The sequence below is a fragment of the Panicum virgatum genome, chromosome 9N (assembly GCF_016808335.1).
Source record: "Panicum virgatum strain AP13 chromosome 9N, P.virgatum_v5, whole genome shotgun sequence".
Lineage (NCBI taxonomy): Eukaryota > Viridiplantae > Streptophyta > Magnoliopsida > Poales > Poaceae > Panicum > Panicum virgatum.
In genome coordinates this window covers 841,466-867,954 of record NC_053153.1, presented here as the reverse complement: position 1 = coordinate 867,954, position 26,489 = coordinate 841,466, and the positions used below count along the sequence as shown (strand labels likewise).

Sequence of the window (26,489 nt, the reverse complement as noted above, 5' to 3'; positions counted from 1 at the left end):
GGACATCTCAACACCGCAACAAACCATTCCTACCGATATATGTCAACTTAAGAAGTTCAATTGAACAACAGAGTTCAAATCTGCGTTAGTTTACCTCCAAACTAATTTTCTCAGAATTAGAGTAGGTATTTATCTCACTTGCAAGATTTCTCTTCCAACACTTTAACCATAGTTCATAAAATGCATTGTAAAAATGCAGAAAAAATACTATTATACTACTATGAACAATCCATTTGACCACTTAAGCCTCAAATAAAAGTTTGATTTGATTTATTCCTACGAATTATGTAAATTGGCTCAATTTATAGGTTAAGAGAATCTAATAATAGTTTAACATTCACGCTATATTAATTTCTTGCAAAATTAAAATTAATAGATTAACTTATACACAATATACAGAGATAAGCAAAAGAGACAAATTCCACCTAGGAGCGGTTTGAAATTATTATAATAGTTTAAGCTAATAAATTGGTGTAATTTTTTGTTCTGCTAGTTGAATAGATACGTACAATTGCTTGCAATCATAAAATGGCCTTTTCATTTTAAAAATCTAACATGTTATAATAACATTGCAATATTTTTCAAAGCTAGACTACGATCATCAATTCTATCGCTTCCCAACCAAATTAACTTTTAATCCAAATTCACATGATGTCTAAAAATAATTTTATATAGAATGGAGCATACTAAAACTGACATGTTGAATCTTTGTTGCTATTAATGCCAAAACAAATATATCATAACAGTCGCTCTTAGCGGCATATTGTAATTTCACAAACCTGCATCAAATTCCAGCCCAACGATCCGTTCGGGACCGACTGGCGACGGCGCACGGCTTCCATCTCGCGCCGCCCCGCGCCCGCCCCGCTCTGCTCGACAGTCGACTAGGGTTTTTTCGTTTGTAGGCCTCGCCGACCCCCTCCCCTTTTCTCCCCGTTTTTTCCCAAGCCGCGGCGGCCGCCGCAGCCTACCTCCCGCCATGGTCAGGCTCACCGCCGACCTGATATGGAAGAGCCCGCACTTCTTCAACGCCATCAAGGAGCGCGAGCTCGACCTCCGAGGTTGCTCACTCGCTCGACCGCCTGGTAGATCTAGGGTTCTCTGATTTGCTCTTTGAAAGCTTACGCTCTTGCTCTCTCTCTCCTTCGCTGCAGGCAACAAGATCGCCGTAATCGAGAACGTCGGAGCCACTGAGGTGAGCTCCGCCGGGCTGCTACCTTTAAAATCCTTTTATGCCCATTTGTATTGGCACACTACCTGCTTACATGATTAGGTACACAATGCACGCTGCCCTGCAATCCATGTGCTTGGTAGGGGTGTGGTCCGATTCCTTTTGAATTCACGAGCAATGCTAGTGTTTGGGATTCATTTTCAGTCGTTTGGACATGTATACTTAAATTCTGGGAATTTCATTTTTCGTCAGTATTGCTTTAACTGTCGAATTACGGTTGGCGCTAAGTAATCACATATTAATTTTGTAGCTAAATCGTCTGTCAGATAGGTTATCCTTGGCATATTGGCTGGTACACCTTTTGCCCTAGCGTAGGTATCATTTATAAATTTGTGAGCATTGGTGGGTAAACCAAAGAGGGTTGTATTTTCAATATTGACTTACTGTTTGGAAAAGCTGATCCCAGAGGCTCAAGCAACTTATTAGCAAGGTAGTGAGGAGGCTGATGTATCGAAGGGTCTTGTATGTTTTTACAAGAGGCCAACGTTTCAGTAGTGAACATTGATTTGAGCATCACATCTTTGATGTTCTATATACATCCTTTCTTCTGTGCGTGATATGTCGTCTAATAGTCTATCATACTGTTTGTCATCCTTTTTTTTTAGTTTGAGGGTTATAAAGAACATATATAAGTTTTATATGTGTTAATATAGTGCCCATCCAATATCTGTTACTCTGGGTTATCCACATCTTGAATATTTCATTCATTTACTTAGCAATCATTCGATATTTGGTTATCTGTATTGATTGGAATTGGAACAATGATTTTTTGAACTCATTTGATGTAGTTGTATTTGTTCCTTCTATAGCTTTTTCTTAACAGGATTTTCTTTTTATTCTCTCTACAGGACCAATTTGACACGATTGACTTGTCGGACAATGAGATTGTCAAGCTTGAAAACTTCCCATACTTGAATCGTCTTGGCACTCTACTAGTTAACAATAACAGAATCACGCGTATCAATCCCAATCTTGGTGGTAAGAGAACTACTCTATTCTGTGTTTTGTGACTCCTCACTCCCGTAGTCTGCTCCACACCTGGCAGTTATTTATTTTTTTCTTGGATTTTTGCTTGTAGAGTTTTTGCCAAAGCTGCATACTCTTGTGCTCACAAACAACCGTCTGACAAACCTTGCGGAGATCGATCCCCTGGCATCTCTTCCAAAGCTACAATATCTCAGTTTACTGGATAATACTGTTACTAAGCAGCCAGACTACAGGCTATATGTCATCCATAAATTGAAGCATTTGCGTTTGCTGGATTTCAAGAAAGTGAAACAGCAGGTTAGCAATGTCGTTTATCCTATGAAGATTTAGAAATGTGATTATCCTCTGCACTCATATTTGGTTTCTTGAAAATCTGCCATACAGACATTCTTATGTGTACCTTTCAAATGCTTCTGTTTTTTAATGGTTTATCTGTAGTCAATTTTTCTTATTAATTCCTCAATCATTTAGTTTTTAAGTATGAAAAACCTTAGTTGCTCAATTGTTTGCTGTTTTTCTGGTAATACCAATGAATCATAATGCGCAGTTAACCTTAATCATTTGATGAGATATTTTGCATGCACTCTACTCATTAAATTTTTTTGGTAATATTATTGTCATTTGAGAAAAACTTTTGTAACATAAGATACTAAAAGGAGTTTACAATTGACAGTGTTGCAATCATCCTATGTGGTTTGAGCCAATGTTGGGTCTATAACCAACTTAGCCATGTTTCAGTTAAGTTCATGTGATGAAGGAGGACATATCTAATACAAACCACCAACTGTTATGCTAAATCCTCCATATCATGATGTGAGAAAAGCACTGTAGACGTCTGTAGTTGCTGTTGCAAGCAAGCAAGCAATAGTTTCATCTGATAGTTTTGATGCGTCACTCATCCTTTTGGTGCCCTCTTCTTGTTTGTGTTTGTGCGAATAGGACTAGTAGTTTAGTTGATTTATGTTCAGCTACAATTAGTCACATATTATTTTTTGGAACATAAACTTAACCTAGACAAAACCTGCATTGCCGCTTGATTAGTTGATTTATTCCCCACAGGTTGTTTATTCATTTCCTTTGGAATGGCTCCAAAATATGTTTTGGAATGGACCATGGGACTGCTGACAGCAAAAAGGACAAACAAGCAGCTCTTTTTACTTTGGATTTTCATGAATTAGATGCATGAACACCATGGAATGCTTTGGCTGACATGTTTTTCCATTGTCTAGTCTGTATAGCTGTTCTTTCTGTTTCTGAATTTCCCTGGGAGATATTTTTTCTGTTTTGCAGGAGAGAGTTGCAGCAGCGCAAAAGTTTCACTCGAAGGAGGCAGAGGAAGAGGCAAAGAAGGTACCTGTTAAAACCTTTACTCCTGGACAGCCAGATGCTCAAGACACCATAAACGAGGTGCAGGCTCCTAAAGTAGTCGCTCCAACTCCTGAACAAATCACAGCTATCAAGGTACGCGCATTATCACACAATACTATGAATACGACATGTTCATATGCTTAAAAAGTTTAGCCAGGATCCTCTTAACTTAGTTTTTGCATTGCAAATCCTTTTCCAAATGTGTTAGTAGCTTTTTGTATAGTGTTTGATTGGTGTTCAGTTTGTAATGGATAATAGTTCCCATTGCATGTTTTATCTGCTGACAGATTCTGTATATTTGTAGGCTGCTATTGCGAATACCCACACTCTTGAGGAGGCTGCAAGGCTAGAGAAGGTAATTTCTTATGAGTTTGTTCTGAGCCTCCCCCCCAGTTTTGAGCTTATAACCGTGTGCTGATAGCTTGTTTTGTGGATCATGGCGGTCAGGCATTGAACACTGGTCAAGTGCCTGCTGAATTTGCAATGCCCAAACCTGATACAAACATGGCTGAAGCTTCAGAGGAAGCTGAGAAGATGGATACAGATGGCCAGAACCAGGAGAGCGAGGCTGATGGGCAGAAGCAAGACGACGAGAGCACCCCAATTCAAGAGGTAGTGCATCCTTGTATCTTCATTTTGTTCCATATTTGGCGAAAGCACCCCCTTGTGTTTTCTAATAACATAGCCCTGGCTCTGCATTTCTATATCTCTGCAGGATTGAAGGCATGCGGACATGGCTGTATCCCCCGGGGCCATTATTTGAGTTAGGTTTGCCAGTTTTCATGGGGGCAGAAAAGGCACACTGTTGCGGAAAACCCTCTCAGGATCGCATGGCTAGTGTCGAGGTAGTTTTGTATCTTGTGGATGCTAACAAGAGTTTTCGATAGATGGTATTGCTTTGCTGTGGTGAGGAGAGAACTGTTGATTGTTGTAAACCATACAGTCGTGAATGTTGGCGAACCTTTCTTTGCGTGCAATGCTTCGGTGACTGATCGCAGAGATGTTTTTGTTGCATCTCCTCCTATCTGAAATCTTTACAGGCTTAAATCTAAAATCCCTTTTGAATTTGGGCAGATGATCATCATCTGTTGCTAGAACCTGGATGTATTGTTATACTCCATGGTGACTTAGTATAGCTGTGTATAGGCTGTCTACCAAGACTGTCCAAAAAAATTGGTACCTTACTAACCTGATCTCGTCTCGAACTTTTGCAGCATTTATCGGCCATTGGAGGCAAACTTGCGTGCTATGCAGTGCCGTGCATGTTGAGAAGGAGCTGACGCCGGAGGTGGGGAAGAAGAGGAGGTTAAATAAATCTTGAGTTTTATGTGGGGGGGGGGGGGGGGGGGAATAGAAATCTAGGCTGTGTTTGGTTGTTTCCATGAAATTTTTTTCACAAAAAGATGAATGCATGCATGTAGTGCTAAACGAAGTTCATTTGCGAAATTTTTTTACAGATGAGTGTAATTTTTCGAGACGAATCTAATGAGCCAAGTTCCACCATAATTGGCTACAGTGATGCTACAGCAACTGCGTCTAATTATTCTCTAATTGTACGATCAAAGTCCTCATTAGCTACAGTAAGTGCTACGGTACCATAATTGTGCAGATAGTTTTGTAATTAGATTTTATTTAGTACTCGTAATTAGTGGTCAAAGGGCCGAAAACTTTTTGAGGACAAACCAAACACGCCTAGAAACTGAGTTGAGTTGAGCGCAACTGCCGAGTCAGGGTCACGCACCCGGCCCACCGGCGGCCACCCCACCCGGACCCGAACCAAATTAAAACCCCCTGACCCGAACCGGCGAACCCCTCCACCTTTGTCGCGTCCTCCCCGGCGCCACGCGTCGGCACACCCTCCGCCATGCCGCCGTCGCCGCCTCCCCCGTCCGCCGCCTCCCGCGCCGCCATGCTGCAGTCCATCCACAGCCTCGCCTCCTACAGTGACACCCTCGCCGACTTCCTCGATCAGTGGAACTCAGTCATCCTCGACGCCGCCTCCATCGCCGCCACCTTCGCCGTCCTCTTCCCCGGCCCCGAATCCGACCCTAAACCCCTTCCCGCCGCCGAGGCCCAGCTCAGCCCCGCGCCGGAGCCGGAGCCGGAGAGGGAGCCCGAGCCCGATCTCGCGTCGGAGACCGAACCCAATGCCGTGCCGGAGCCAGAGCGGGAGCGGGAGCCCAGTCCCTCATCGGAACAGGAGCGGGAGCCCAGTCCCTCGCCAGAGCCGGAGCGGCAACCCATTCCCGCACCAGAGCCGGAGGGGGAGTCCAAGTCCAAGCCCGTGCGGGAGCCCGCACCCGAGCCCGAGCGCAAGCCCGCACCCAATCCCGTCCGCGACCGCAAGGACGGCGACCCATCGGCGGCGGAGCTGGAGCTCAGGTGCAAGCAGATGAACTTCAGGGAGCTCCGCCGATTCGTCACCGCCCACGTCCGGGACCGCGAGTGGCTGCGCCAGGTCGGCCCGGACGCGCTGCGTAGCGCAGAGGACCCCGCCTCGCTCGTGCTCCGTACCGTCGGCCGCTACTACATCTGCGCCGAGAGCGGCGACGCGGAGGCCGCGTGCATGCTCCTCCTCGAGCTCTACGTGCGCGCCGGGTGCCCCCGCGCCCGGGGGCGAGCCCACAGGGAGGCGGAGGCGGAGGCGGAGCTGCGGCAGGAGGCGCGCGAGGCGGCGCTCACGTGGCGCAGCCGCCTTCTGCGCGTCAGCGGCCGGGTCGGCGACGCCGGTGCTAGGGGAGCCCGCGGCCTCGCTTTCTTCATGGCTGCCTTCGGAGTGCCTGTCGAGTTCCCCGTGCAGGAGCTCTACGACCTTTTGGTTGCTGCGGACGTCTCTGCCTGCGCCAAGGTGCTCAAATGCTCCAAGCTCTTTCTGAAGAAGATGCGAGGTGAGAGAATCTACCTCTCTTCTGCTGAACCCCAATAACATTGGCACGACCTCACCTAATTAGCCTGCTTAATTCGTGCCTAATTGCAACTCCTTTTCTCTTGCAGATGTCGTTGTCGAAATGATAAATAAGGACATGTATCTTCAGGCAATTCACAGTATCCTTGCATTTGAGTTTCAGAATGCTTTCCCTCTTGGTTCAATACTCACTCACATCATGGAGAAACTTGAGCACGATAGGAAAGATGAGAATGAGGGGGCATCGGTATGTTTGTCATCTTCTCATGTTGTTTTCTACTTTAACTAAAGGACATGCTTATGGTTCACATGATTTCAGTACATCTTGCCTGGCGACTTTTTTTTCCATTATTCTTTGTATATCTGATAACTGTGATGAGATCTTGTACATGTTCCAAACCTTATCCCTAAAGAGCACATGTAACTGTTTTTGCACAGGAGGGTGACGAGGAGGAGTTGGCTCTTTTGAGGTCAATATCAAAATGCATGGAGGATCACAAATTATGTCTCTTGGAATTTCCTAGTTTTGCTGAGAGGATTGCGTTGTTAGAAGAGCGTGTTGGGAAGCCAAAACAAGCCTTTGCAGGAATAAAGCGGAAGAGAACAACAGAAGAGGACTGTGTCGAGTAGATTGCATCCTAGAACCTAACTTCCCGTATGGTTGAGCTGCTTGTAATGTGCGTTACCTAATTCACATTGTACCAGATAGAACCACCATCAGGGGCACATACGCCATCCTGAAATCACCAGGTCAAATAGTTTCAGCCGTCCAAATTATATGCGGACTAACCATCATGTTATAGACATGTAGAAAGTCTTCCTGATAGCCTCCCGATCCTAGTATGTGCTCCTGAACCTAGAAAGTCTTCCTAAGGATGGGTCATATGTGCTACAAGAGGCCAATTCTGTCACAGAACCTAGTATGAGTGTAAGAAGGTTAATGTTGGTTAAACATGAGCTTGACCTATTTTGCTATTTCCCTAGCGAAGTGACCCACCCAGTTTTGGTTGTTTGTCGTAGATAGGTTTAATTTGGCTTGGGTTTAAATTGAGCAACATCCTTTTCTTGTTTCCTTGTGATGATCAGTTTGAGTATAAAAAATGATCATTTTTGCTTGGCTTGATATAAATACATCACAAGTGGTTTATTCTAGTTGTTTGGTTTATTTCTTATCATTTATTCAATATAAATGTTGGCATAGTTACAGGTTCTAGCATTTTTGTTAATTCAACTGGGGTTAGACTAGGTACCTCAAATTGTACTGTTTAAGTAGTGTTTAAAATCTTGTGAAGCACCTTTTTCCATGGGAACATGCTATGAATAAGTTCTGGAATGTCAATGAAACTGTAAACCGGACACATCTTTAGTTTTTGTGTTCTGTTTAGCTTAATGCAGCAGGGAAAATGTGATATGAGGCAAGAAATTATCTAAGTACTACTCAAACTTCGATTATTTCGACAAGTTTGCTTTGCTAGGGATTGACACCCTGGTCCTAGAGAAAATGAAATATGGTCTCAGTTTGCTGCATCTCAAGACATGTTTCATGGCATGTTTTTCTTTTCCTGAATGATTGAGTGCCTTTGTTTTTAACTTATTATTTATTATGCGTAATACTGAAACAAAATGTGGTTTGTTTAACTATATTTATTTTAAGCCTTCATATTTTATAATATTTTTGTAACCCTCGTGCCCTTTGAGAGTTATGGCTTGAATGTCAGTTTTTTTTCCTTCCCATTTTAACTTTGCTCCAATGGTTGTTTTCCTGGATGCATTATGATGTATGGATGTTAAAGCGGTTGTTGCAATTGGTCACTTTCCTGCACTTATTTATTCAACCAGTGTGAATTGACAAGGCAACTAGTTTTGCAATCAGGTTTGTCCACTGTGTTTAAACTTTGATGTTTGTGTTTTGCGCAGATGGAGATGGAGAAGTTTCTGTTTGAATGCTCTAGTTTTGTTCTAATATGAACCATTTTATAGCAGGCTTGTTGACATTGCCAGAAAGTTTGGACGCTAGGCTTATCAGTATGCATGCATTTGTATGGTTGTTTGATTTCAGTCAAAGATAACCTCTAATTTCAGTATACATGCAGTAACAATCTATAAACAAATCTCGTGGGCTTGATTTGTGATTGGATGAAATCCGAATCCAAGTGCAACAGAGTTTACTCAACAGGCTTGCCAGCGTTGGATGAGCTTTGAACGGTTCGGATCAGCCAAGGGAGAAGAGAAGGGTGACACGTCACCTGCCTCCCCCTCCCTCTGCCAGTCTGCCTGCACCAACCCCGTCGACTCCGGGCGGGGTGAGCAAAACTTGACCTGAGCGCCCCAACACCGCCGCAGCAGCCAACCCATGGAGTCCACCTTCCTCGCGCGCCCGCTCGCCCCGCCGCTTCGGGTCTCCGCCGCCTTCCCCCGCGCCTCCAGCCGCCCCACCCGCGTGGCCGTCGTCACAGCCGCGGCGCCCGAGCGGAAGACGCCGGGCGCGGTGGCGTCCACCACCAACTACGTCGTGCCGCTCGACGCCGCCCCGTCCGGGATCACGCGCCCGCTCGTCGAGATCCTCCGCGACCTCAACAAGCGAGTCCCGGACACCATCGTGCGACCCCCTTCCCGACGCGCCTCCGCCTCCGATCCCGTCATCCCCTGGTACGCCAACTACCTCCGTTAGCTCGTCTTCTGCTGCCTGCTGCAGGCTTCTCGCTCGGGATCCGTTTCGGAGCTAGAGCGTTGCAGATCTCAGCGTAGGCAGTTAATCGAACTACTAAGCCATCACCAGAATTCAGGCGGATCTAAAAGCGCATGATGCTCGGATCGGATCATCTCATTTTCAGAACGATGATCTGTCAAACCCTTGAGACGAAGCTTGTCGGCGTCCTGATTGTTGACAATTGTTTGCTTACAGGTACCATGCCAACAGGATGCTCAGCTTTTATGCTCCAGGTGAGGCTACAATCGTAAGCCATGCTACTAATGCTCACTGACTATGTGATCTTGTTAACAACCGAGGCATCACCATTTCTTAATTCTGCATCCCCATCCAAATGTGCTGCATACACAGCACACTGTTTTGCTTTCATTCAGCTTGGATAGTTGTAATACAGCATGAATGGTGGATAACCTAGTAGTAGTATACATGAATGCATATGGAGAATTTCGGGTGCCAGCAACAATCCAATTTTCCTCATATGAATTTTCAGCATTTGCGATTGATTATCCTGTACAATTGTGCCAGCTCCTTGCTCTATCGATCGTGTGTCTCAGCTCTTGACTTGAAATGTACTGGTTGTCTTCATGTACCAACTGTTTCCCCTTTCAAATTTAACTTGGTTTACTCTCGGTCTCTGTGTTCAGGTTGGTGTGGTGAGGTCCGTGATGTTATCTACACTGACAAGGGAAAGGTGACTGTGGTATACCGTGTGACCGTACGAGGAACAGATGGAGAGGTACCTCACTATTATCTCATTTGTGACAGCTCTTTGGTGCTTTTATCAACTACTTTAGCCACTCGTGCAGTATTCAGTTAGTTCACGAGTTTAATCTCAGGTTGTTCAGGCTTCGTCAGTTTTAGCCACCCAAGGTGTAGTTTAACCATTGCTCTGTTGTTTTGGGGCATTAGTAAGAACCAACCAACCATATCTTAGGATTCTACTACTGACTGTTTCCTTATAAAGATAATTGCACAGCAACACAGCAAATTGAGTCAGAATACAATACATATACATGTTAAGTCACACTATCAAGTGAAGAGCCCTTAATTGGCTTTAGGAACTTTTGGTTTGTTCAGTTAGGCCGCTTATGGTTACCAGCGTACTAGTATATGGTGTATCAGCAGAAGGCTTAAGGTTCTATGGTTGAGATGTAAAATCCCTGGAGCATAACCTTTCTTGCAGCCTATGGTACACCAGGGGATGCTCAGCCTCTAATGTTGGAAACTGCCGTGTGCAGTATAAACTTCAGTTACCAAAGCAACCTGGGCTGTGAAGGAGACATTGCATTTGTTGTGCAGGCGTGAAATAGAACCAACTAATCACTGGCACGCTAAAACAACATTAGTTGTTTGATGGCCTTCTCTGAACTGTCTACACTGATGCAGGTTCATAGGGAGGCTGCTGGAACAGCATCGCTGAGTGATGCACGGTTTGATGATCCCGTGGCCGCCGCAGAGGAAGCCGCGTTCTGCAAGGCCTGCGCAAGGTTTGGTTTCGGCCTGTATCTGTACCACGAAGACGAGGCGCCGTAGCATTCCTCCATGTTGCGCTTGGCTTGTCGCCAGTGTATCAGATTAAGCCTTGCCGAGTCATCTCTACCTTGATGGTGTATGTATTATCCGTGCTGCACTGTAAATATGGAGAGGCATAATCAAGTTGCTAGGCACGCGAGCTGTTGTAATCTCGGCGCATTAAGCGTGTGTACTGTTTATCAATCTCGGTGCATTAAGCGTGTGTACTGTTTATCCCTACCCAATTTTTGCATATCAATTTGGAACACAAAGCTTGCAAATATTTTCAGTTATATACATCTGGTACGGATTATGCAACTGTGAATGTGTACTGTTTATTACAGTATTTACCACAATGAATGAATGAATGAATGTACACGATCACACAACCCTGGGAACGTAAACAAGTATGATGTGCAAATGGCAGGATGGCCCTAATGGCGCCACGGATCTACTACTCTAGAAAGAAGGCGACCATTGTTGCCAGATGCAGCCGCACGAGACGTTGCCGCTGCTGCTTGGCGTGCTCGTGCCGGAAAATGAACATGTGGGTGTGTGCCTGCGCGGCGCGGCGCGGCGCGGCGCACGCTCGCAAATACAGGCGGGTCCGCGGGCGAGACGAGACGAGACCGACAGAGACACAGGCAGAGGAAGGCCACGCCCACGCGCGGTCGCGGATTGCCTCGCGGCTCCCCCCCTGCCCCCCACCCCCACCGCCTCGTGCCGTCCGCCGCCATGGGCGACCCGCCGGCGCTCAAGAGGCCCAAGCTCGAGAACGACGACCACGACTCAGCCTACTGCCCCCGCCCCTCCGCCAATGGCACCGCGCCCGTACCCCACGCCGCCGCGAGCGGGGCGCCGCCGGACGACGAGGACGAGGACGCCATGGCGGAGGAGGCGGTCGTCGCCCTCGTCGCGCACCGCGAGCGCGACGTCGAGCGCTGCAAGCTCAAGCTGCTCCACTACCAGTCCCTGGTACGCGCGCCCGCGCCCGCTTCCTCCCCTTCTCCCCCCTTTTGCGATGATGCTGATGATTGATAGTTGTGATCTTGGTCGTGGCCGCCGCCGCAGCTGGACTCCGCGGAGATGAAGCTGGCCGAGGCGCAGGCGCGGCTCGCCCGGTACAAAGATCGCAAGCCGCCGCCGCCGCCGCCGAGCCAGAGGGAACCCAAGCCACCGCCGCAGCCAATCCAGAGTGACCCCAAGCCCTCGCCGCCGCCAGAAAAGAAGGCGCCCGCGCCCACGCCGCAGCCAGCGGGAAGGCCACAGCTTGTCATCCCCGGGGCTAACAACCGACCGGCATCGCGCCCAGAGCCCATGCTTGGATTGAAGAAGGCCACGGCCTCGTCATCCTCTTCATCGCCGGTGCCGCCGCCGGAGCGGTCAAGGAAAGAGGACAAGAAGCCCAAGAGAAAGATTCGTACGTTCTACAGATTTTCCTCTTTGGGAGTAGTCTACCCGAGGTTTGATCGTTGTTGATGTTTGACGTGCTGCTGTGCTTATCTGGTATTCAGAAGAGAAGGAGCATCAGAACTTGATTCCGAGTGTCAAGAAATCGTCTGCAACGGCGCTCAAATTTCAAGGTGGCACTTTGGTCTCCAGCCAACACAAGAGTAAGCTTAGGTGTCTTGAGCTATGCCCTTCTAATGATCAGCTTGTTGTAACCAGGTACGGCTCACAGGATAATCAATACTAGTAAACATGTGCTATAGATTCACCAGCTGTAGAAATATGTCCAGCTAGTTTATCAAATATTTGTTCATTTTATTGAAAATTTGTGGCGATTTTGGTGTAGGTTATAGTTCGAGAATGATGAATAATTACACATGCACTGAGAAGCACTAAAACGTACTATTAGTGTTCAGCTTTCGCATCATTGAGATCATTGTAAACTGGGAGGACGCACTAAGCTCTCAACCCCTGTTCCAAGATATGCTTAGTTTCATGAAATATTTTATTTGAATTTCCAATGATATGAGAAGTTTGATCAACTTTCGACAACATTAATCTTACACTTTCTTGTGATGCAGCGCGTTGGATGGATTGGTTACTTTGTGGCAGGTGGAGCCAAGAGGGTAGGCATCACGTTACTCTGAATTTTCAACATGCCGTTTTCTTTTTCATTCCTGCTAACATTTTTTTTAACTTAGCTTTCAAACATATTTCAGCGATATGCAACTAGTTTTTGTAAAGTTGTGAAATATGAACTAGGTAAAGTGTGTGCCTCATGATACTTTCAATGAGCTCAGCATAGGTGGTTATGATTACTTGATGAAACAAACTTATGGCTTTGCGAAAACTGAAAGTCATACTTTATATTTGTCTTAATGACTGACTCAGCAGTGCTTGGGCCAAGGTCGTGGGTGGCCAAGAGGGCCCACTTGGAGACTTGGGATCTCAGCAGGAAATGTGAGGGTTTTGCATTAGTTTTGAAGATTTGTGCCAACAATAGTCTTGGACAATGCTTTTTTTCTTGAAGTCCCACTCCCAAAATGTTCATATTGACACTAAGTAGATAATAAAGGCATACACGAGGTTTTATATTAACCATGGTTCGGCTAGGCGCCGATTAGGCGGCGATTACACGCGATTACGCGCTAGTCGAAGCCCATCGCCTCGCCTAGGGGGGTAGGCGGGCATCTGGGCGGTGGAGGTGGCATGCGAGGCTTGGAGGAGGTCGTCTGTGGTGGAGGCGGCAGCGAGGAGGCCGTCGGTGGAGAGATTTGCGCGAGAGATGTGGGGGAGGGAGAGAGATCTGCCAGAGAGAGAGACATGCAGGGGAGGGAGAGAGATCTGTGAGAGAGAGATGCGGGGGAGGGAGAGGAACTGGTGGCGGCGGGCGCTGTGCGGATGACGGGATGAGAGAGACATGCGGGAGAGGCACGGCTGTTGGCACATGTGGAGATGTGGCTGAGAGAGGGATGCAGGAGAGCTCTGTACGTGGAGAGTTGGGCCGTTAATGGGCCTTCTCCTCTTTATCCCTATTTTTAGACCACTCATCTCTTTTTTTTTCTTTTTTTAACTATTTATGCATGTATTATTCATCGCCTAGAAAAACGCCTAGGACCGCCTAGGCGCGATTAATCCCGCCTAGGCGCTAGGCAGTGGGTCACCGCCTAGAATCCGACTAGCGCCTAGCTGAACCATGATATTAACTACTTGGATTTAAATATTACATTTATGAAGCTCAAGTGTGGATTTTAACAGTTATTGCATTTATGAAGCTCAAGTGTGGATTTTAACAGTTAAGACTTAGGTGGTGTTTGGTTGCCAAAAGTCCCTAGACTAATTTTAGTCCATGAACTAAAATCTTTAGTCTCTACTTGTTTGGTTCTAGGGACTAAAAGTCATTAAATGAGTGCACAAAGTACCATATTACCCCTAATCTGCATGCATCCAAGAGGTGGGGACCGGGGGTAGGGGTGGAATAGTTGGCCTCATGTAAGCTTTTAGTCCCAAAAAGCTCCTCAAGAGGAACTTCTCATTCTTTAGCCCCAAACAGCATTTTAGCCCCAAAAAGTCCCTCCTGTTTGATTCTTTAGCCCCTAAAGTCCCAGGGACTTATACAAAAGTCCCATGAACCAAACAGACTCTTAGTAAGTACCCACATTAGCCTACCATTCTACCTTGCTACATTCATTAGCACAGAAGGCAATTTAATTTGCTCCCTGGTATTATTTGTCTCTGTCTCGCTTGCATCTCCTCAACAGTTAGATATTAAACTCAGCAACCCAGTTTCAGATAACCAAAATGTTGTACTGCTGTGGGACAAAACTGAAAGTTCAACACAATTAGTGGCCAAAAAGGATGTTTCAACACGTTACCTTGTGCCAGGGGGAACACCACTATGGTCAAACATCCAACAACTCTCCTTCAACATGTGTTAGCAAATTTTTAGCATTTTGTTCTAATTAAAGTGAACTTGGTATGGGCGTGGCGGCTAATATACCATTTTAACATGAAATGATCTTAGCCTTTTGAATCTCGTAAAGTATTTTAATTGTCATGGGATGGGCTTGGCTGAACATGTCAGCCAAGCAGCATGGCTTCCCCATCCAAGCAGGGCAGCAATAGCGTGACTTATCTGCTACGTTAGTTGGTTTCTTAGTGATTTGCATTGGGCACATCCAGTTGCATGGCTATTTAAAGGAGCCATGTTCTTGTGAGGCAGGCAAGAACCATCAGTCTAGTTGCCCATCTATATGCATCTCATCCCTAGCAACCTACTCCACCTAGCCATGTCCCAGTGGAATTCAACCCAATGTGGGTTCAGAATATGTAAGTTACATGGAAAGATGATTTTGGAAATGGATAAAATTTGAGTATAGGTACAACCTGCTAGAAGTTTATGAATTTTTATTTATGTATGTGGTATATCCAAGTTCCATACCAGTACTTTCTGAAGGAAAAATGCCACAGTACCATCGTTTGTGATGTAGCATGTCAATGCTAAATTTATAGTACAGGTAACTTATTGTTTGAGTACATTGTACACTTTATCTTGTATGGTTGAGGGACCACACTGGTGCAAAGCCTATTTTCTTTATTGAAAAGGTAACTTTTGTTGGGTGGGTATCTATTCAATTTTAGCACCATTTGACAATTTCACATTATTGTACTTGCAGACCTTCTGTTTCATTTCGTGGTAAAACAGATTGCTTTTCCCCAAAGCATAGATGGCCTGAAGATATAGCTTGGCATCCAGATGGTGACAAAATATTTGCTGTATACACTGCTGATAATGGCGATTCTCAGGTTTCAATGGCAAACCTTATATCAGGACAAGTAAGGACTGTTAAAACTAGTGCATTCCCTTACATCTTGCTACACAGCTTTCTTGATTCAGTGAGCAGTTGTTGTAATGAAACTAAATTATCAAACTCTGCATATCTGATTTCAAATAATTAGTTTTTTAACAATATTATTAGAGGGAGGAATTAGAGGTGGTTGTTTTTGTCATTTCTGTTCATGCATTTATTTAATCCCGGCAAATTGTAGTTAAGAGATTGAATTTGTTCTATCATGTGTGATGGGAATAATTATAGGCTGTTGATGTGGTGTGCCTTTAAGTAACTGATTTGTAGTTCTTACATGACTACCTGAAAATGCTTTCATCAGTGACATCTTCATGCTATTGTCCCATTTCCCTGTGTAGGCATCAATGCCTTAGTGTGATTTGTTATTACATGATATAACCTTTAAAGAATCGGTTCCGCTGTCCCTAGGTTATACTTCTATATGCCTTATTTTTGTGAGTAACTGATGGTCTACTTGAAAAATTACTAAAGGATGTTCAACTGTTTGACCCCTGAACTGAAACAGAGGAAAGTTACTTTCCTACCAGAGAAACCTCACACAAAGGGAATCATAAACAACATAACTTTCATGCCCTGGTCTGATGCATGCTTTGTAACTGCGGGAAGTGACCATGCTGTTATACTTTGGGAAGACAAAGATGATTCATGGAAACCCAAGAGAGTGCACAAGGATTTACATTCTTCTGCTGTCATGGGAGTTGCTGGACTGCAACAGAAAAAAACAATATTATCAGTTGGCTGTGACAAGAGGATAATAGGATTTGATCTCTCTGTTGGAAGGACAGAGTTCAAGAACCTAATTGATAGCAAGTGCATGAGCGTATTAGCAAATCCATGCGATTTCAACTTATACATGGTACAGACAGGGTAAGTTAAATTCAAGAATGCTGTTTCTAGATTAATATATTCATTTCAAAGATGTAATCTTTAACCTTTTACTCATCTCATCCTATTCTTTCATTATAAGGTCAATGTACTGTTGAATTTCTAGCTGAAGAAAATCCATTCATTAGTTGAGACGCATAGTTCTAAGTGCACTGTCTGTCAGTTGTTCTCTTTTAATGTATGGGGGTGCATGCTTAAAACAAGCTGTATGTTTTCTCTTGCTGACAGGGTGCCAGGCAGGCAGCTCCGCTTGTTTGACATCAGGCTTAGGCAGACTGAGATTCATGCATTTGGTTGGAAGCAAGAGAGCAGCGAGTCTCAGTCAGCTCTAATTAACCAGTCATGGTCTCCCGATGGCTGGTATTTGTCATCTGGCTCTGCAGACCCTGTGATCCACATCTTCGACATCAGGTATCATGGCCAGAACCCTTGCCAATCTGTTCAGGCGCACCAGAAGCGAGTGTTCAAGGCTGTTTGGCACCAAACATTGCCATATCTAACCTCCATATCATCAGACCTTAATGTTGGAATTCACAAATATTCATGAAGTGCCATCACATTTTATTCTGATTTTGCTGCTCAAAAATGGCTTTTGTTGTGACATAGTAATGTTCCAGAAAGGCATGGGAAGTTTTTTCCCCCAAGGATTTGTACTGATCTTGGTTAAAGAGAAGTAGAGGATCAGTTGAAGAATTGAGGTACAACATCATGGATTTTCAGTGCTAGGTGCAATTCGAGCTAGTTTCGCTGGCCCTGCTAGCCCGTTGGGTTTCAGTTTTGGCAGACCGATGCAGCTGAGGAAGAGACCCACAGTTTGGAAGTTTTGATCCTGCTGGTTGAAACATTTCCGCCTTCTGAGCTGCCGAGACAGGGATTGCTAGGCTGTTGTGTTCTCCAATGTGCCACACTGCCAGAGTGGCATGCATCTGAAGACATTCAGCTACATGTTTTGCTCTCATCTGTGGCTCCATTTTTGCAGTGGTTTTGCGGTTTTGCCCTTGTTGGGTGGTTTACTGGAGGCTAAAGTGTCGAGCGAAAGGAAGAAAATACTAATGTATACGAAGGTGCCTCCGGCTAGATTCTGTATTCTATTGTGGCACCTGACCTTCTACCCCCGTTCTTTTTATGACGGGTTCCTTCATGTTTGGACCATACCATGCTATGTTTTTTTTTTCTTTCCCCTGAATTTGGCATCACCTATATCTTGCCGCGATAATTCTATGAACATATAGAGAGAAGTGGGAATAATTCCAAATTTAAATGTCCTTATGAAGGGAATTTGTAACCTAATAATACGTTGTGTATAAAAGGGAAAAGAAAGCATAGTTGAGTGAAAAACACAACATTATGAGTGGTAGAATTAGGATGAGTATTTACTGTCCAATAATGATGAGAGGTGGCAAATATTAGTGGCAGAAGTACAACAAACATCATGGAGGATTTTTGTCGCAATGGAAGGGGCGTTTCCAGGTGAAGCAACTCCATCCACATATTTGCTATCCCAATCCCTGTCCTGGACTACACATGCCATGCAAGAAGCTTGGCACCTCAATTCTCCTAGGCCCACACCGATGTACTGACCCACCTCACACGGTAGGAAAATTCCTAGAAGCTTCTGAATTTTCGAATTAACTACCTTTTGATTGGCACCTCAGTCAGAAAAAAAATCATTTACTTTTTCCCTAATACACAGTGCACGACTTTGCATTATTCTACTAGAGAAAATCGAAAGCAAAATGGAGATGCTACTGCTACAGTGCTACTTGCTCCATCTCCAATTCTCCATCCATCCATGTGTCCAAACCGCAGTCACTCGTGCGCTTGATGTATAAAAACCAAAGCACCCCGTGGACACACGCCTGGTGGGTGTTGGTGCCTTCCTCTCCACAGCTGCCGCACCTTATCGTCCTCCTCGGCTGCTTCATCGTCAACAGCAGCGCCAGCGCCTCCTTCCTCTTCCCCGTCGATCGACATGGCTGCTCAAGGTCAGGGCTTTCGTCTCGTCGTTTTTCTATTAATTTACTGCAAAGAATATCTATCCAACCAACCAGGAGCTGTTAGTGTTGTTTGTGCAGAGGAGAAGACTGCTCCTGCCAAGACAGAGGAGGCGGAGCAGCAGCCACGGCCTCAACCGGCAGCAGGGGCGGCGCGCAGGGCTGGGCCATCGGCGCCGGCCAACCCCTTCGACTTCTCCACCATGATGAACCTGCTCAATGTACGCTGCTGAGCCATCTTCTGCCTACACCATGCATCTTCCTTTAGCTGCTCATCCGGTGCATTCATACATAGACTCAGCTGAGCTGAGGCTGAGCTTCATCGACCTTGTCATAACAGAAAGTGCCGGGCCGGGGTTTGTCGGCAGTAGTACTGTAGTAGTACATGCGAAAAAGGCCATGCCGTTTTTAGTCTTGGATATATTCATCCCTTGCGTGAAAAAGCACGAGTTTGGTTTGATTTTGACAAATAAACACGATTTGTTTTCACTTTATTTGGAAATAAGTCGAATCGATGGAGCATGCATGCAGGACCCCAGCATCAAGGAGATGGCGGAGCAGATCGCCAAGGACCCGGCCTTCACGGAGATGGCGGAGCAGCTGCAGAAGATGACGGTGGTGTCGCCGCGGCAGGCGCCGGCGCCCGAGGCGCCGGCGGCGCTGGACCCGCACAAGTACGTGGCGACGATGCAGCAGCTGATGCAGAACCCGCAGTTCGTGGCCATGGCGGAGCGGCTGGGCAGCGCGCTGATGCAGGACCCCGCCATGGCCACCATGCTGGGCGGCCTCACCAACCCCGCGCACAAGGAGCAGCTCGAGGCCCGCATCGCGCGCATGAAGGACGACCCCACGCTCAAGCCCATCCTCGACGAGATCGAGGCCGGCGGCCCCGCCGCCATGATGAAGTACTGGAACGACCCCGAGGCTCTGCACAAGTTCGGGCGGGCCATGGGCGTCGGCCCGTCGAGCGAGGCTGCCGCCGGCGCGGAGGAGGAAGAGGCCGCCGGCGAGGAAGGCGATGGCGAGTACGAGGAGGAGGAGGAGGAGTCCGTCATCCACCACACCGCCAGCGTCGGCGACGTGGAGGTCCGCCTTGTTGTCTGCAGCGGGCTCGTGGATGAAGGATCATTGCACATTGCTGAACAATGAACATGTGTGCAGGGCCTGAAGAAGGCGCTGGAGGAGGGAGTGGACAAGGACGAGGAGGACTCGGAAGGGCGGCGAGGCCTGCACTTCGCGTGCGGATACGGCGAGGTCAAGTGCGCGCAGGTGCTCCTGGAGGCCGGCGCGGCGGTGGACGCCGTGGACAAGAACAAGAACACGGCGCTGCACTACGCGGCCGGCTACGGGCGCAAGGAATGCGTGGCGCTGCTGGTCGAGAACGGCGCCGGCGTGTAAGAGCTCATGAGCATGCATCTCCAGCCGATGATAGATCCTCGTTGCTGCTCTAGATGGACCTGAATGCCATGTGGTGTGTTTGCATCATCGCAGGACGCTGCAGAACCTGGACGGGAAGACGCCCATCGACGTCGCCAGGCTCAACAACCAGGAGGACGTCCTCAAGCTGCTCGAGAAGCACGCCTTCGTATAGACGCTGCTTGCTTGCTTCATGCCCTCCTTCCTTAATTTGCTCTGCTGCACCCTGCTTTGCTTTGCTTTCTCGGCCCAAACAAGTCCCTTCTTTTCTTTATTATTATATATATACATAGCTCGGTCGTCAGTGTATGTATGTATGTACTGAGATTATCCATGCCATGCATGCCAGATTTAGCTTGCGTGATTAAGGTTGAATAAGGAAGAGATTTTCATTTCATCATCCACTCTAGGATTCAATTTGTATAGGAAATTAAATTCTCCCACACTGCCTGTTTGGAAGGGCTCCGGCTCTCTGCAAAAAGGGTGGAGAAGCTGGAGCAAGTGGAGCTAGGTTTTGTGGCTTTACCAAATCCTCCTCCCCATAGTCAAAGTCGTTCTTTCATCTTTTCATATGCTATGGTATAGAGCTGCTCCACTTCTTAAGTATTTGGTAGGGTTCAACCGTCGAAGAAGTCGGAGCTGAGCCAGGTAATAGAAGAGCGAAGCATCCATACTTCGTGCCGGTGATCTTTCGGGGCATCATGTCGCCGGCTGCACCCAACTTTAATCCCTATCTGGGCCGCCTAGTGATGATCGGATCGGATGGTTCAAAAGCCACCCGAAACCCAAATTACTCCCTCCTTTTCAAATTATAAGTCATTTCAAAAATTTTGGAGAATCAAACCATCTCAAAGTTCGATCAAAATCATAGAGAGAAACACAAATATTTATGACAACAAATAGGTATAATACGAAAATATAACTAACAAAGATTCTAATAATATTTAATTAGTATCATTAATGTTATTATTTTATTGTATAAATTTGATTAAATTTAAAAAAATTTGACTCTTCAAAATTATTAGAATGACTTGTAATTTGGACCAATGAGTTTAATTATTCGCGATCCATCGCCGGCCGCCTCAACTGAAGCTGCTCAGGAATGCTTCGCAGCTGCCGCTGCCGGCGCCGCCTCGTCCTTCCTCTCCTCTCCCAATGCTCTCCTGTGCGCCACCGCAGCTCCTTCGCCCAATCACGTCCGCCTCTAAGAGACATCCGTTCTAGCAGCGACCACCCACTCGCCCTCCTCCGCCTCCATAGAACCGTCTTGGAAGAAACGCCCAACCGGGATGCCGTCTCCTACGCCGCCAAGGTCGCCCTCCACCTCCACCACCGCGACCTGCCGCGCGCAGAGGCGCTCTTCCGTGCGGCGCCCGCGCCTGCTCGGGGCCTCTATCTCGATACCATCATGCTCGACGGCAACGTCAAGGCTGGCCGTGTCGACCGCGCGCGCGAGCTGTTCGACGGAATGCCGGTCAAGAGCGTCGTCTCCTGGACTTGCATGCTCTCTGGCTACTGCCGGGCTGGCCGTCTTGGAGAGGCGCGCCAGTTGTTTGAAGCGATGCCTGATCGGAATGTCGTCACGTGGACGGCGATGCTGCAGGGGTACGCGAGCAATGGGATGCTCAGGGAAGCCAGGGACGTGTTTGATCGAATGCCTGAGAGGAATGTGGTCGCTTGGACAGTCATGGTTAAGGCCTACGCTGACAGTGCTCAGATTCAGGAGGCGTGGGAACTGTTTGATAGGATGCCCAAGAGGAACTCATATTCTTGGAATGCCATGATTTCTGGTTTTCTCACTGCTGGAAAAGTGGATGAAGCAGTTCAATTATTTGAGAGGATGCCACACAGGAATGTGGTTTCTTGGACTACAATGGTCACTGGCTTGGCGAAGAATGGTTTTCTTTGCAGAGCAAGAGAGTTCTTTGATAGGATGCCAGCAAAGGATACTGCAGCATGGAATGCGATGATCACCGCTTATGCCAACAATGGCCAGCTGAATGAAGCTCGGAGACTATTCAATTCGATGCCTGCAAAAGACCTGGTAACCTGGAATACCGTCATTGAGGCATATTCCAAGAACGAGCATAAGGATGAAGCTGTAAATGTATTTCTTCTTATGCGCCGCTCAGAGGTATCTCCTGATATCAGTACATTAATTAGTATCCTAGTTATTTCTGAGAGCACAATGGAAGTTAAGCAGATCCATGGTTTGGTTGTCACACTTGGACTCCTGTCAAAAATCGACTTAGGAAATGCTTTGCTCACAATGTACTCGAGAAGTGGAGATTTGCTTTCTGCTTCGCTTGCTTTCAAGAGATTGGAAGTGAAGGACACCATAACATGGGCGTCGATGATGCAAGCTTTTGCGAACCATGGCTGTGGCTACCAAGCCTTACAGGGCTTTGCTCAGATGTTGAGGCATGGGTATAAGCCCACTTCAACTACCTTTACAGCCATTCTGTCAGCTTGTAGCCATGCCGGATTGGTCGAGAAAGGTCGCAAGATGTTCAAATCAATCTACCATGTCTACGGATTAGAACCGACCATTGAGCACTATACTTGCCTTGTGGACCTTCTAGGGCGAGCAGGGTATGTGAGGGAGGCCAAGGAACTTGTGGACAGTATCCAGCAGGGCATGCATGATGAAGCCATTCTTGGGACGCTGCTAGGGGCCTGTATGATGCATAACGAGGTAGAGGTAGCAAGAGAAGTGGGTGAGGATCTTGTCAAATTTGAAACCCCTGATTCAGGACACTACACACTTCTGGCGAATGTATTTGCGTCACATGGAATGCGGCATGAAACAGCAAATGTGTGGAAGATCATGAGGGGCAGTAAGACGAAGAAGGCGCCTGGTTTTAGTCAGATTGAGGTGAGCATGAGGAATCATGTGTTCTACTCTAGGGATCAAGAGCATCCACAATGTGCTGAAATATATGAAATGCTGAATGACACAGTTATTCCTCAGATGAAGGGTTCACCATGCACGGGATTCTGGGTACATGCTCTCCAGTCCGATCCAACTATTTACTAGGCATAGAGACCACATCATGATAGTGGTGTGGTGTAACCCATGGTCTGCATTAGTTGTTGAAACCGGATGTCAACTCATTGTGGGTACGTGTAAGAACCTGGTGGAAATTACTTTGATATCACAAGGAGATCTGCAGGAAATTCAGTTCTTCAATTGATAATGTTGCACACCAATGTGCTAAGCGAGCATCTTCTGAGTAGACAGCAGAGTGGCATGTTAGCACCTGCTTTCTCTTGAGATAGCTTGAAAAATTATTGTAATCCTGCATCTACATAGTGAAAAGAGATCCTTGACCTAAAAAGAAAAAAAAAAGTTTATTGGTACTTTTGTCTGACGAAGGGATCATAGCTGGCTGCCCTTGATTTAGTGGATGCAGAGGAACCACTTCAGGAATGTGGTAGCAGCAATTTTAGGAGCATCGAATCCAACGATCGACGGCGGCTTCGACTACTATATCCAGACGTCGTTATCATGTCCAGAAAGAGTCTACCCTGGCTGCTTTGTTTTTGAATTGCTGTAACAGAAAGAAAGAAAAATCCTTCTCTCTTTTCCCTCCCACTCCGTGGCCGGTCTCGATTCCATTTCCTCAGTAGGTTTTTCTTCCTTATCTGCTGCCGCATCCCATTCCCATTTCTTGTCTACAAATTTCGCTTGTTTCTCTTGAGTCATTGCCGTCCGATTCCATTTTGCTCCCATGGCGGCGGCGGCGGCGCAGGAGCCGGAGGTGATCCGTGACAAGGCAGCGATGCGCGCTTGGTCGCGCCGCCGTCGCGCGGAGGGCAAGGCCGTCGCTTTGGTCCCCACCATGGGCTTCCTCCACGACGGCCACCTCTCGCTCGTCTCCGCAGCGAGGGCGGCCGCCGCTGGCCCCGTCGCCGTCGTCGTATCCATCTACGTCAACCCCAGCCAGTTCGCCCCCACCGAGGACCTCGCCACCTACCCCTCCGACTTCGCGGGGGACCTTCGCAAGCTCGTCGCCACCGGCGTCGTTGCTGCAGTTTTCTGCCCCCCGGACCTCTACGTCCGCGGAAGCGCTGGCCGCCCGACCGCCAGCGCATCCGGGGGCGCGGCCTCCTGCCTGGAGGAGGCCGGTGGGCATGCGCACGAGACGTGGATTCGCGTGGAGCAGCTGGAGAAGGGGCTGTGCGGGAGCAGCAGGCCCGTCTTCTTTCGCGGCGTGGCCACCGTGGTCGCCAAGCTGTTCAATATCGTCGAGCCGGACATCGCGGTGTTCGGGAAGAAGGATTATCAACAGTGGCGCGTCATCTGCCGGATGGTAACTGGATTGACTGTGACACACGTGCATGCAGTTTTTGTTCTAATTGGCATCTGTCAGGTTCAACTGTCCACTCCTAGATAGTCTTGCGAAGTACTAAGAACAAAATAGGCCATCCAGTTTATTTTAGTTTCCAAAAAGAGTAGGCCATCCAGATCCAATCATCCAATCATGTTAAGTATTTAGAATAGTGGTTTCTTCTTCAGGTTATTTCTCTGTCTCGTCCTCCGCCGGATGGTAACTTGTTTGACATTGACATACTACATTGTTTCGTTTATAATTGGCATCTGTCAGGTTTGTTCAAGTTGGCCACTGAATGATGGTAACTACTATCAGAATAGTAATTTTTGCTTCTCTTTGCTGCCCAATTCGCCAACTTGACAACCTTGGACATGATGACTATTTAGAGACTACATTTTGCTCCATCCAAAAATCCATTCTGAATTAATGCTTCAGTGGTTAAACTTATTTGATTTGATTTCTGTTTTGATGCTTCTCTTCAGTTGCAGCCCCAGATAATGTGTGTTATCCGTTTAGCTCAGAGCAGCTATAGTTGGCTTCTGCTCCTGAGATAAACTTTGTGTTTTCAGGTTCGTGATCTTGATTTCGCCATTGAGATTATTGGCTCAGAAATAGTGCGAGAAGCTGATGGTCTTGCCATGAGCTCCCGCAATGTACACCTCTCGTGTGAGGAAAGGGAAAAGGTTTGTCTTTTTCTAAAACCTTTTAGCTTGGTTTTGTAATGATTTTATTTTGACCATGTGTGTTTGTGGTTGCTATCGCCAAAGTACAGACAACCATAGATGTTACCTTCAGTGTTTTAGCATTAGGATTGTCCAGTGTATCCTTTCCCTCCTGGATCAACCTGTTATGGTTGTGCCTGTTTGTTCAGCAGATCTGTGGTCCAGTTTGTTCAGTGATTTATCTAGTTGGGCCTCACATTACAACTTTTCAGACAAGCCTTGTGCATAATAAACCAACTTTCTTCTTCACTGGCTCTAGGTGAAAAGTTGTGAATCAAAATTTCGGCCATGCAGCAGGAATTACTCGCCGCCGCTGTTTTCCATGCTTCTCCTCTTTTGATTTGAACAGTAATCAGTTTGTTTGCACAATAACATTTATGTGGTTATTATGACTCAATAGGTGAGAGGTTGAGACATAACAATTTTATTTATTACATGGCAGGCTGCTCCATGTTTCCTAGAAGATACCGTATTTTCAAGTGTTGATCATTGTATATACTTTTTGTAAATACCTTTTGTTCCTTTCTCAAAATAAACATGTCCTTCAAGTGTGATGATCTCCTATGTAGGCATTATCCATTAGTAGGTCACTGGTGAATGCTAGAACCTCTGTGCTGAATGGAAACAATCATGGCCAACAAATAAAAGATCAAATAGTGCAGACACTTACAGAAGCTGGCGGTCAGGTTGACTATGTTGAGGTAATGTTCTTGGCCTTTCCTTGGCTGCTCAATCTATCTGTGTTCTTTGACATTTTATCTCTCTTGCAGTTGAGTTATCTACAATCCCATCATGGTCGTTGTTGTTGTTGTCATTGTTTTGTGGTATAATTATTCTGGTTTTGTCCTCGAGAGCCTTTGAAAGCTTCAAGTGTTCATGCTTTGTATCTTTATTTTTTGAGGGGGGTTTATGCTTTGTATCTGGAAAGACTGAATGGTTGGTTGATTAGGCCCATGGTCAAGTAACCGATAACATGCAAGGAATCTCTGTTGTGAATGCAGATTGTGGAGCAAGAAAGCCTGACGCCAGTTGAGAGGATCGATCGCCCTGCTGTGATTTGTGTGGCAGCATGGTTTGGGAAGGTGAGGTTGATTGACAATATCGAGCTCCAGGCACCATCGTGAGATTTGGAAATCGGATGAGCCTCGAACGAATATGTGTTCATTGAGGGTGGCTTCTTGTTCTGTACCAATACCAAACAGAGTGCTGTTGCAGTTTCGGTCCCTAACTTTTTGTCTAGATTAATAATGGTGATGCTGCTGTATGTATGTACACCATGCAACCACGTATAGATAGCTAGTAGCCACCCATTGTTCTGAAAGTCACTTAATTGGATGTTCAACTCTTTTCTGGAAGGAAACCTGGGTTAAAGACCAACCTCTATGCCGTCTGTATCCTGTGCTGTAAAGATATCACAGTTAAGTCTTTTATAGCTCTGAATGGTCAGCTGACTTTCAGAAGATGGGTACCCCAATTCCTTTTTTGACCAATGGATGGAAGTGGTGGATCTGGCTTACTCCTTTTCTTTTGAAGATATGAATGATTCTGTGGGGTGGAAATGGGCTAAAAAAGGAAGGTTCACAACCAAATCTCTGTATGTCGGGCCAT

At 46.5% G+C, this 26,489-nt stretch overlaps 6 protein-coding genes across 13 annotated transcripts; all 6 read left to right on the top strand.

Moving 5' to 3' along the window:
• The first annotated feature begins 824 nt into the window (after positions 1 to 824).
• Positions 825 to 4,919, top strand: LOC120687426 (U2 small nuclear ribonucleoprotein A'-like). 2 transcript variants are annotated; one of them, XR_005680729.1, is made up of 9 exons: positions 825 to 1,061; positions 1,155 to 1,195; positions 2,080 to 2,209; positions 2,310 to 2,515; positions 3,509 to 3,679; positions 3,891 to 3,941; positions 4,034 to 4,198; positions 4,302 to 4,431; positions 4,801 to 4,919. XR_005680729.1 is itself a non-coding variant. In XM_039969425.1 (8 exons), the coding sequence occupies exons 1-8, from the start codon at positions 980 to 982 to the stop codon at positions 4,305 to 4,307; spliced, it is 852 nt and encodes a 283-aa protein (XP_039825359.1). In that variant the 5' UTR covers positions 825 to 979; the 3' UTR covers positions 4,308 to 4,608. The 2 variants fall into 2 exon arrangements, 1 of the variants encoding a protein (XP_039825359.1); XM_039969425.1 differs by lacking the exon at positions 4,801 to 4,919 and having other exon boundaries at positions 4,302 to 4,608.
• Positions 4,920 to 5,301: 382 nt separating this feature from the next.
• On the top strand, positions 5,302 to 8,610 carry LOC120687397 (translation initiation factor IF-2-like). The gene is made up of 3 exons (XM_039969378.1): positions 5,302 to 6,474; positions 6,581 to 6,738; positions 6,930 to 8,610. Exons 1-3 carry the CDS (start codon positions 5,451 to 5,453, stop codon positions 7,119 to 7,121), a joined length of 1,374 nt encoding a protein of 457 aa, XP_039825312.1. The 5' UTR covers positions 5,302 to 5,450; the 3' UTR covers positions 7,122 to 8,610.
• A 145-nt stretch (positions 8,611 to 8,755) lies between these two features.
• LOC120687444 (DNA repair RAD52-like protein 2, chloroplastic) lies at positions 8,756 to 11,031 on the top strand. Its single transcript, XM_039969443.1, has 4 exons — positions 8,756 to 9,140; positions 9,397 to 9,434; positions 9,846 to 9,937; positions 10,588 to 11,031. The coding sequence occupies exons 1-4, from the start codon at positions 8,845 to 8,847 to the stop codon at positions 10,732 to 10,734; spliced, it is 573 nt and encodes a 190-aa protein (XP_039825377.1). The 5' UTR covers positions 8,756 to 8,844; the 3' UTR covers positions 10,735 to 11,031.
• A 347-nt stretch (positions 11,032 to 11,378) lies between these two features.
• On the top strand, positions 11,379 to 20,229 carry LOC120687383 (ankyrin repeat domain-containing protein 2A-like). 4 transcript variants are annotated; one of them, XM_039969359.1, is made up of 8 exons: positions 13,867 to 15,498; positions 16,036 to 16,397; positions 16,644 to 18,008; positions 18,135 to 18,400; positions 18,491 to 18,630; positions 18,941 to 19,495; positions 19,571 to 19,803; positions 19,901 to 20,229. In XM_039969359.1, exons 4-8 carry the CDS (start codon positions 18,388 to 18,390, stop codon positions 19,998 to 20,000), a joined length of 1,041 nt encoding a protein of 346 aa, XP_039825293.1. In that variant the 5' UTR covers positions 13,867 to 15,498; positions 16,036 to 16,397; positions 16,644 to 18,008; positions 18,135 to 18,387; the 3' UTR covers positions 20,001 to 20,229. The 4 variants fall into 4 exon arrangements, with proteins under 4 accessions (XP_039825294.1, XP_039825292.1, XP_039825293.1 ...); XM_039969358.1 differs by lacking the exons at positions 18,135 to 18,400; positions 18,491 to 18,630; positions 18,941 to 19,495; positions 19,571 to 19,803; positions 19,901 to 20,229 and adding exons at positions 11,401 to 11,688; positions 11,785 to 12,133; positions 12,228 to 12,381; positions 12,744 to 12,788 and having other exon boundaries at positions 15,339 to 15,498; positions 16,644 to 17,705; XM_039969360.1 differs by lacking the exons at positions 16,644 to 18,008; positions 18,135 to 18,400; positions 18,491 to 18,630; ... (1 more) ...; positions 19,571 to 19,803; positions 19,901 to 20,229 and adding exons at positions 11,379 to 11,688; positions 11,785 to 12,133; positions 12,228 to 12,381; positions 12,744 to 12,788 and having other exon boundaries at positions 15,339 to 15,498; positions 16,002 to 16,140.
• Positions 20,230 to 20,885: 656 nt separating this feature from the next.
• On the top strand, positions 20,886 to 23,185 carry LOC120687372 (pentatricopeptide repeat-containing protein At2g35030, mitochondrial-like). Its single transcript, XM_039969344.1, has one exon. It carries the CDS (start codon positions 20,928 to 20,930, stop codon positions 22,860 to 22,862), a length of 1,935 nt encoding a protein of 644 aa, XP_039825278.1. The 5' UTR covers positions 20,886 to 20,927; the 3' UTR covers positions 22,863 to 23,185.
• Positions 23,186 to 23,334: 149 nt separating this feature from the next.
• On the top strand, positions 23,335 to 26,371 carry LOC120687420 (pantoate--beta-alanine ligase). 4 transcript variants are annotated; one of them, XR_005680724.1, is made up of 4 exons: positions 23,335 to 24,138; positions 24,729 to 24,842; positions 25,141 to 25,582; positions 25,883 to 26,371. XR_005680724.1 is itself a non-coding variant. In XM_039969419.1 (4 exons), exons 1-4 carry the CDS (start codon positions 23,557 to 23,559, stop codon positions 26,003 to 26,005), a joined length of 951 nt encoding a protein of 316 aa, XP_039825353.1. In that variant the 5' UTR covers positions 23,335 to 23,556; the 3' UTR covers positions 26,006 to 26,371. The 4 variants fall into 4 exon arrangements, 1 of the variants encoding a protein (XP_039825353.1); XR_005680726.1 differs by lacking the exon at positions 25,883 to 26,371 and having other exon boundaries at positions 25,141 to 25,281; positions 25,451 to 25,582; XR_005680725.1 differs by lacking the exon at positions 25,883 to 26,371 and having other exon boundaries at positions 25,141 to 25,372; positions 25,451 to 25,582.
• The last annotated feature ends 118 nt before the right edge of the window (positions 26,372 to 26,489 follow it).

What these genes read in the sequence shown, in the direction of transcription:
- LOC120687426 (XM_039969425.1), top strand. Translation starts at nt 980, where the DNA reads ATGGTCAGGCTCACCGCCGACCTGATATGGAAGAGCCCGCACTTCTTC. An exon ending in AGAACGTCGGAGCCACTGAG is followed by an intron (nt 1,196 to 2,079) that starts GTGAGCTCCGCC and finishes TTCTCTCTACAG; the next exon opens with GACCAATTTGACACGATTGA. An exon ending in TATCAATCCCAATCTTGGTG is followed by an intron (nt 2,210 to 2,309) that starts GTAAGAGAACTA and finishes TTTTGCTTGTAG; the next exon opens with AGTTTTTGCCAAAGCTGCAT.
- LOC120687397 (XM_039969378.1), top strand. Translation starts at nt 5,451, where the DNA reads ATGCCGCCGTCGCCGCCTCCCCCGTCCGCCGCCTCCCGCGCCGCCATG. An exon ending in CTTTCTGAAGAAGATGCGAG is followed by an intron (nt 6,475 to 6,580) that starts GTGAGAGAATCT and finishes TTTCTCTTGCAG; the next exon opens with ATGTCGTTGTCGAAATGATA. An exon ending in ATGAGAATGAGGGGGCATCG is followed by an intron (nt 6,739 to 6,929) that starts GTATGTTTGTCA and finishes GTTTTTGCACAG; the next exon opens with GAGGGTGACGAGGAGGAGTT.
- LOC120687444 (XM_039969443.1), top strand. Translation starts at nt 8,845, where the DNA reads ATGGAGTCCACCTTCCTCGCGCGCCCGCTCGCCCCGCCGCTTCGGGTC. An exon ending in TCCGATCCCGTCATCCCCTG is followed by an intron (nt 9,141 to 9,396) that starts GTACGCCAACTA and finishes GTTTGCTTACAG; the next exon opens with GTACCATGCCAACAGGATGC. An exon ending in GCTCAGCTTTTATGCTCCAG is followed by an intron (nt 9,435 to 9,845) that starts GTGAGGCTACAA and finishes CTCTGTGTTCAG; the next exon opens with GTTGGTGTGGTGAGGTCCGT.
- LOC120687383 (XM_039969358.1), top strand. Translation starts at nt 11,449, where the DNA reads ATGGGCGACCCGCCGGCGCTCAAGAGGCCCAAGCTCGAGAACGACGAC. An exon ending in TGCTCCACTACCAGTCCCTG is followed by an intron (nt 11,689 to 11,784) that starts GTACGCGCGCCC and finishes CCGCCGCCGCAG; the next exon opens with CTGGACTCCGCGGAGATGAA. An exon ending in CAAACCTTATATCAGGACAA is followed by an intron (nt 15,499 to 16,035) that starts GTAAGGACTGTT and finishes GAACTGAAACAG; the next exon opens with AGGAAAGTTACTTTCCTACC.
- LOC120687372 (XM_039969344.1), top strand. Translation starts at nt 20,928, where the DNA reads ATGCTTCGCAGCTGCCGCTGCCGGCGCCGCCTCGTCCTTCCTCTCCTC.
- LOC120687420 (XM_039969419.1), top strand. Translation starts at nt 23,557, where the DNA reads ATGGCGGCGGCGGCGGCGCAGGAGCCGGAGGTGATCCGTGACAAGGCA. An exon ending in GGCGCGTCATCTGCCGGATG is followed by an intron (nt 24,139 to 24,728) that starts GTAACTGGATTG and finishes TTGTGTTTTCAG; the next exon opens with GTTCGTGATCTTGATTTCGC. An exon ending in GTCAGGTTGACTATGTTGAG is followed by an intron (nt 25,583 to 25,882) that starts GTAATGTTCTTG and finishes TTGTGAATGCAG; the next exon opens with ATTGTGGAGCAAGAAAGCCT.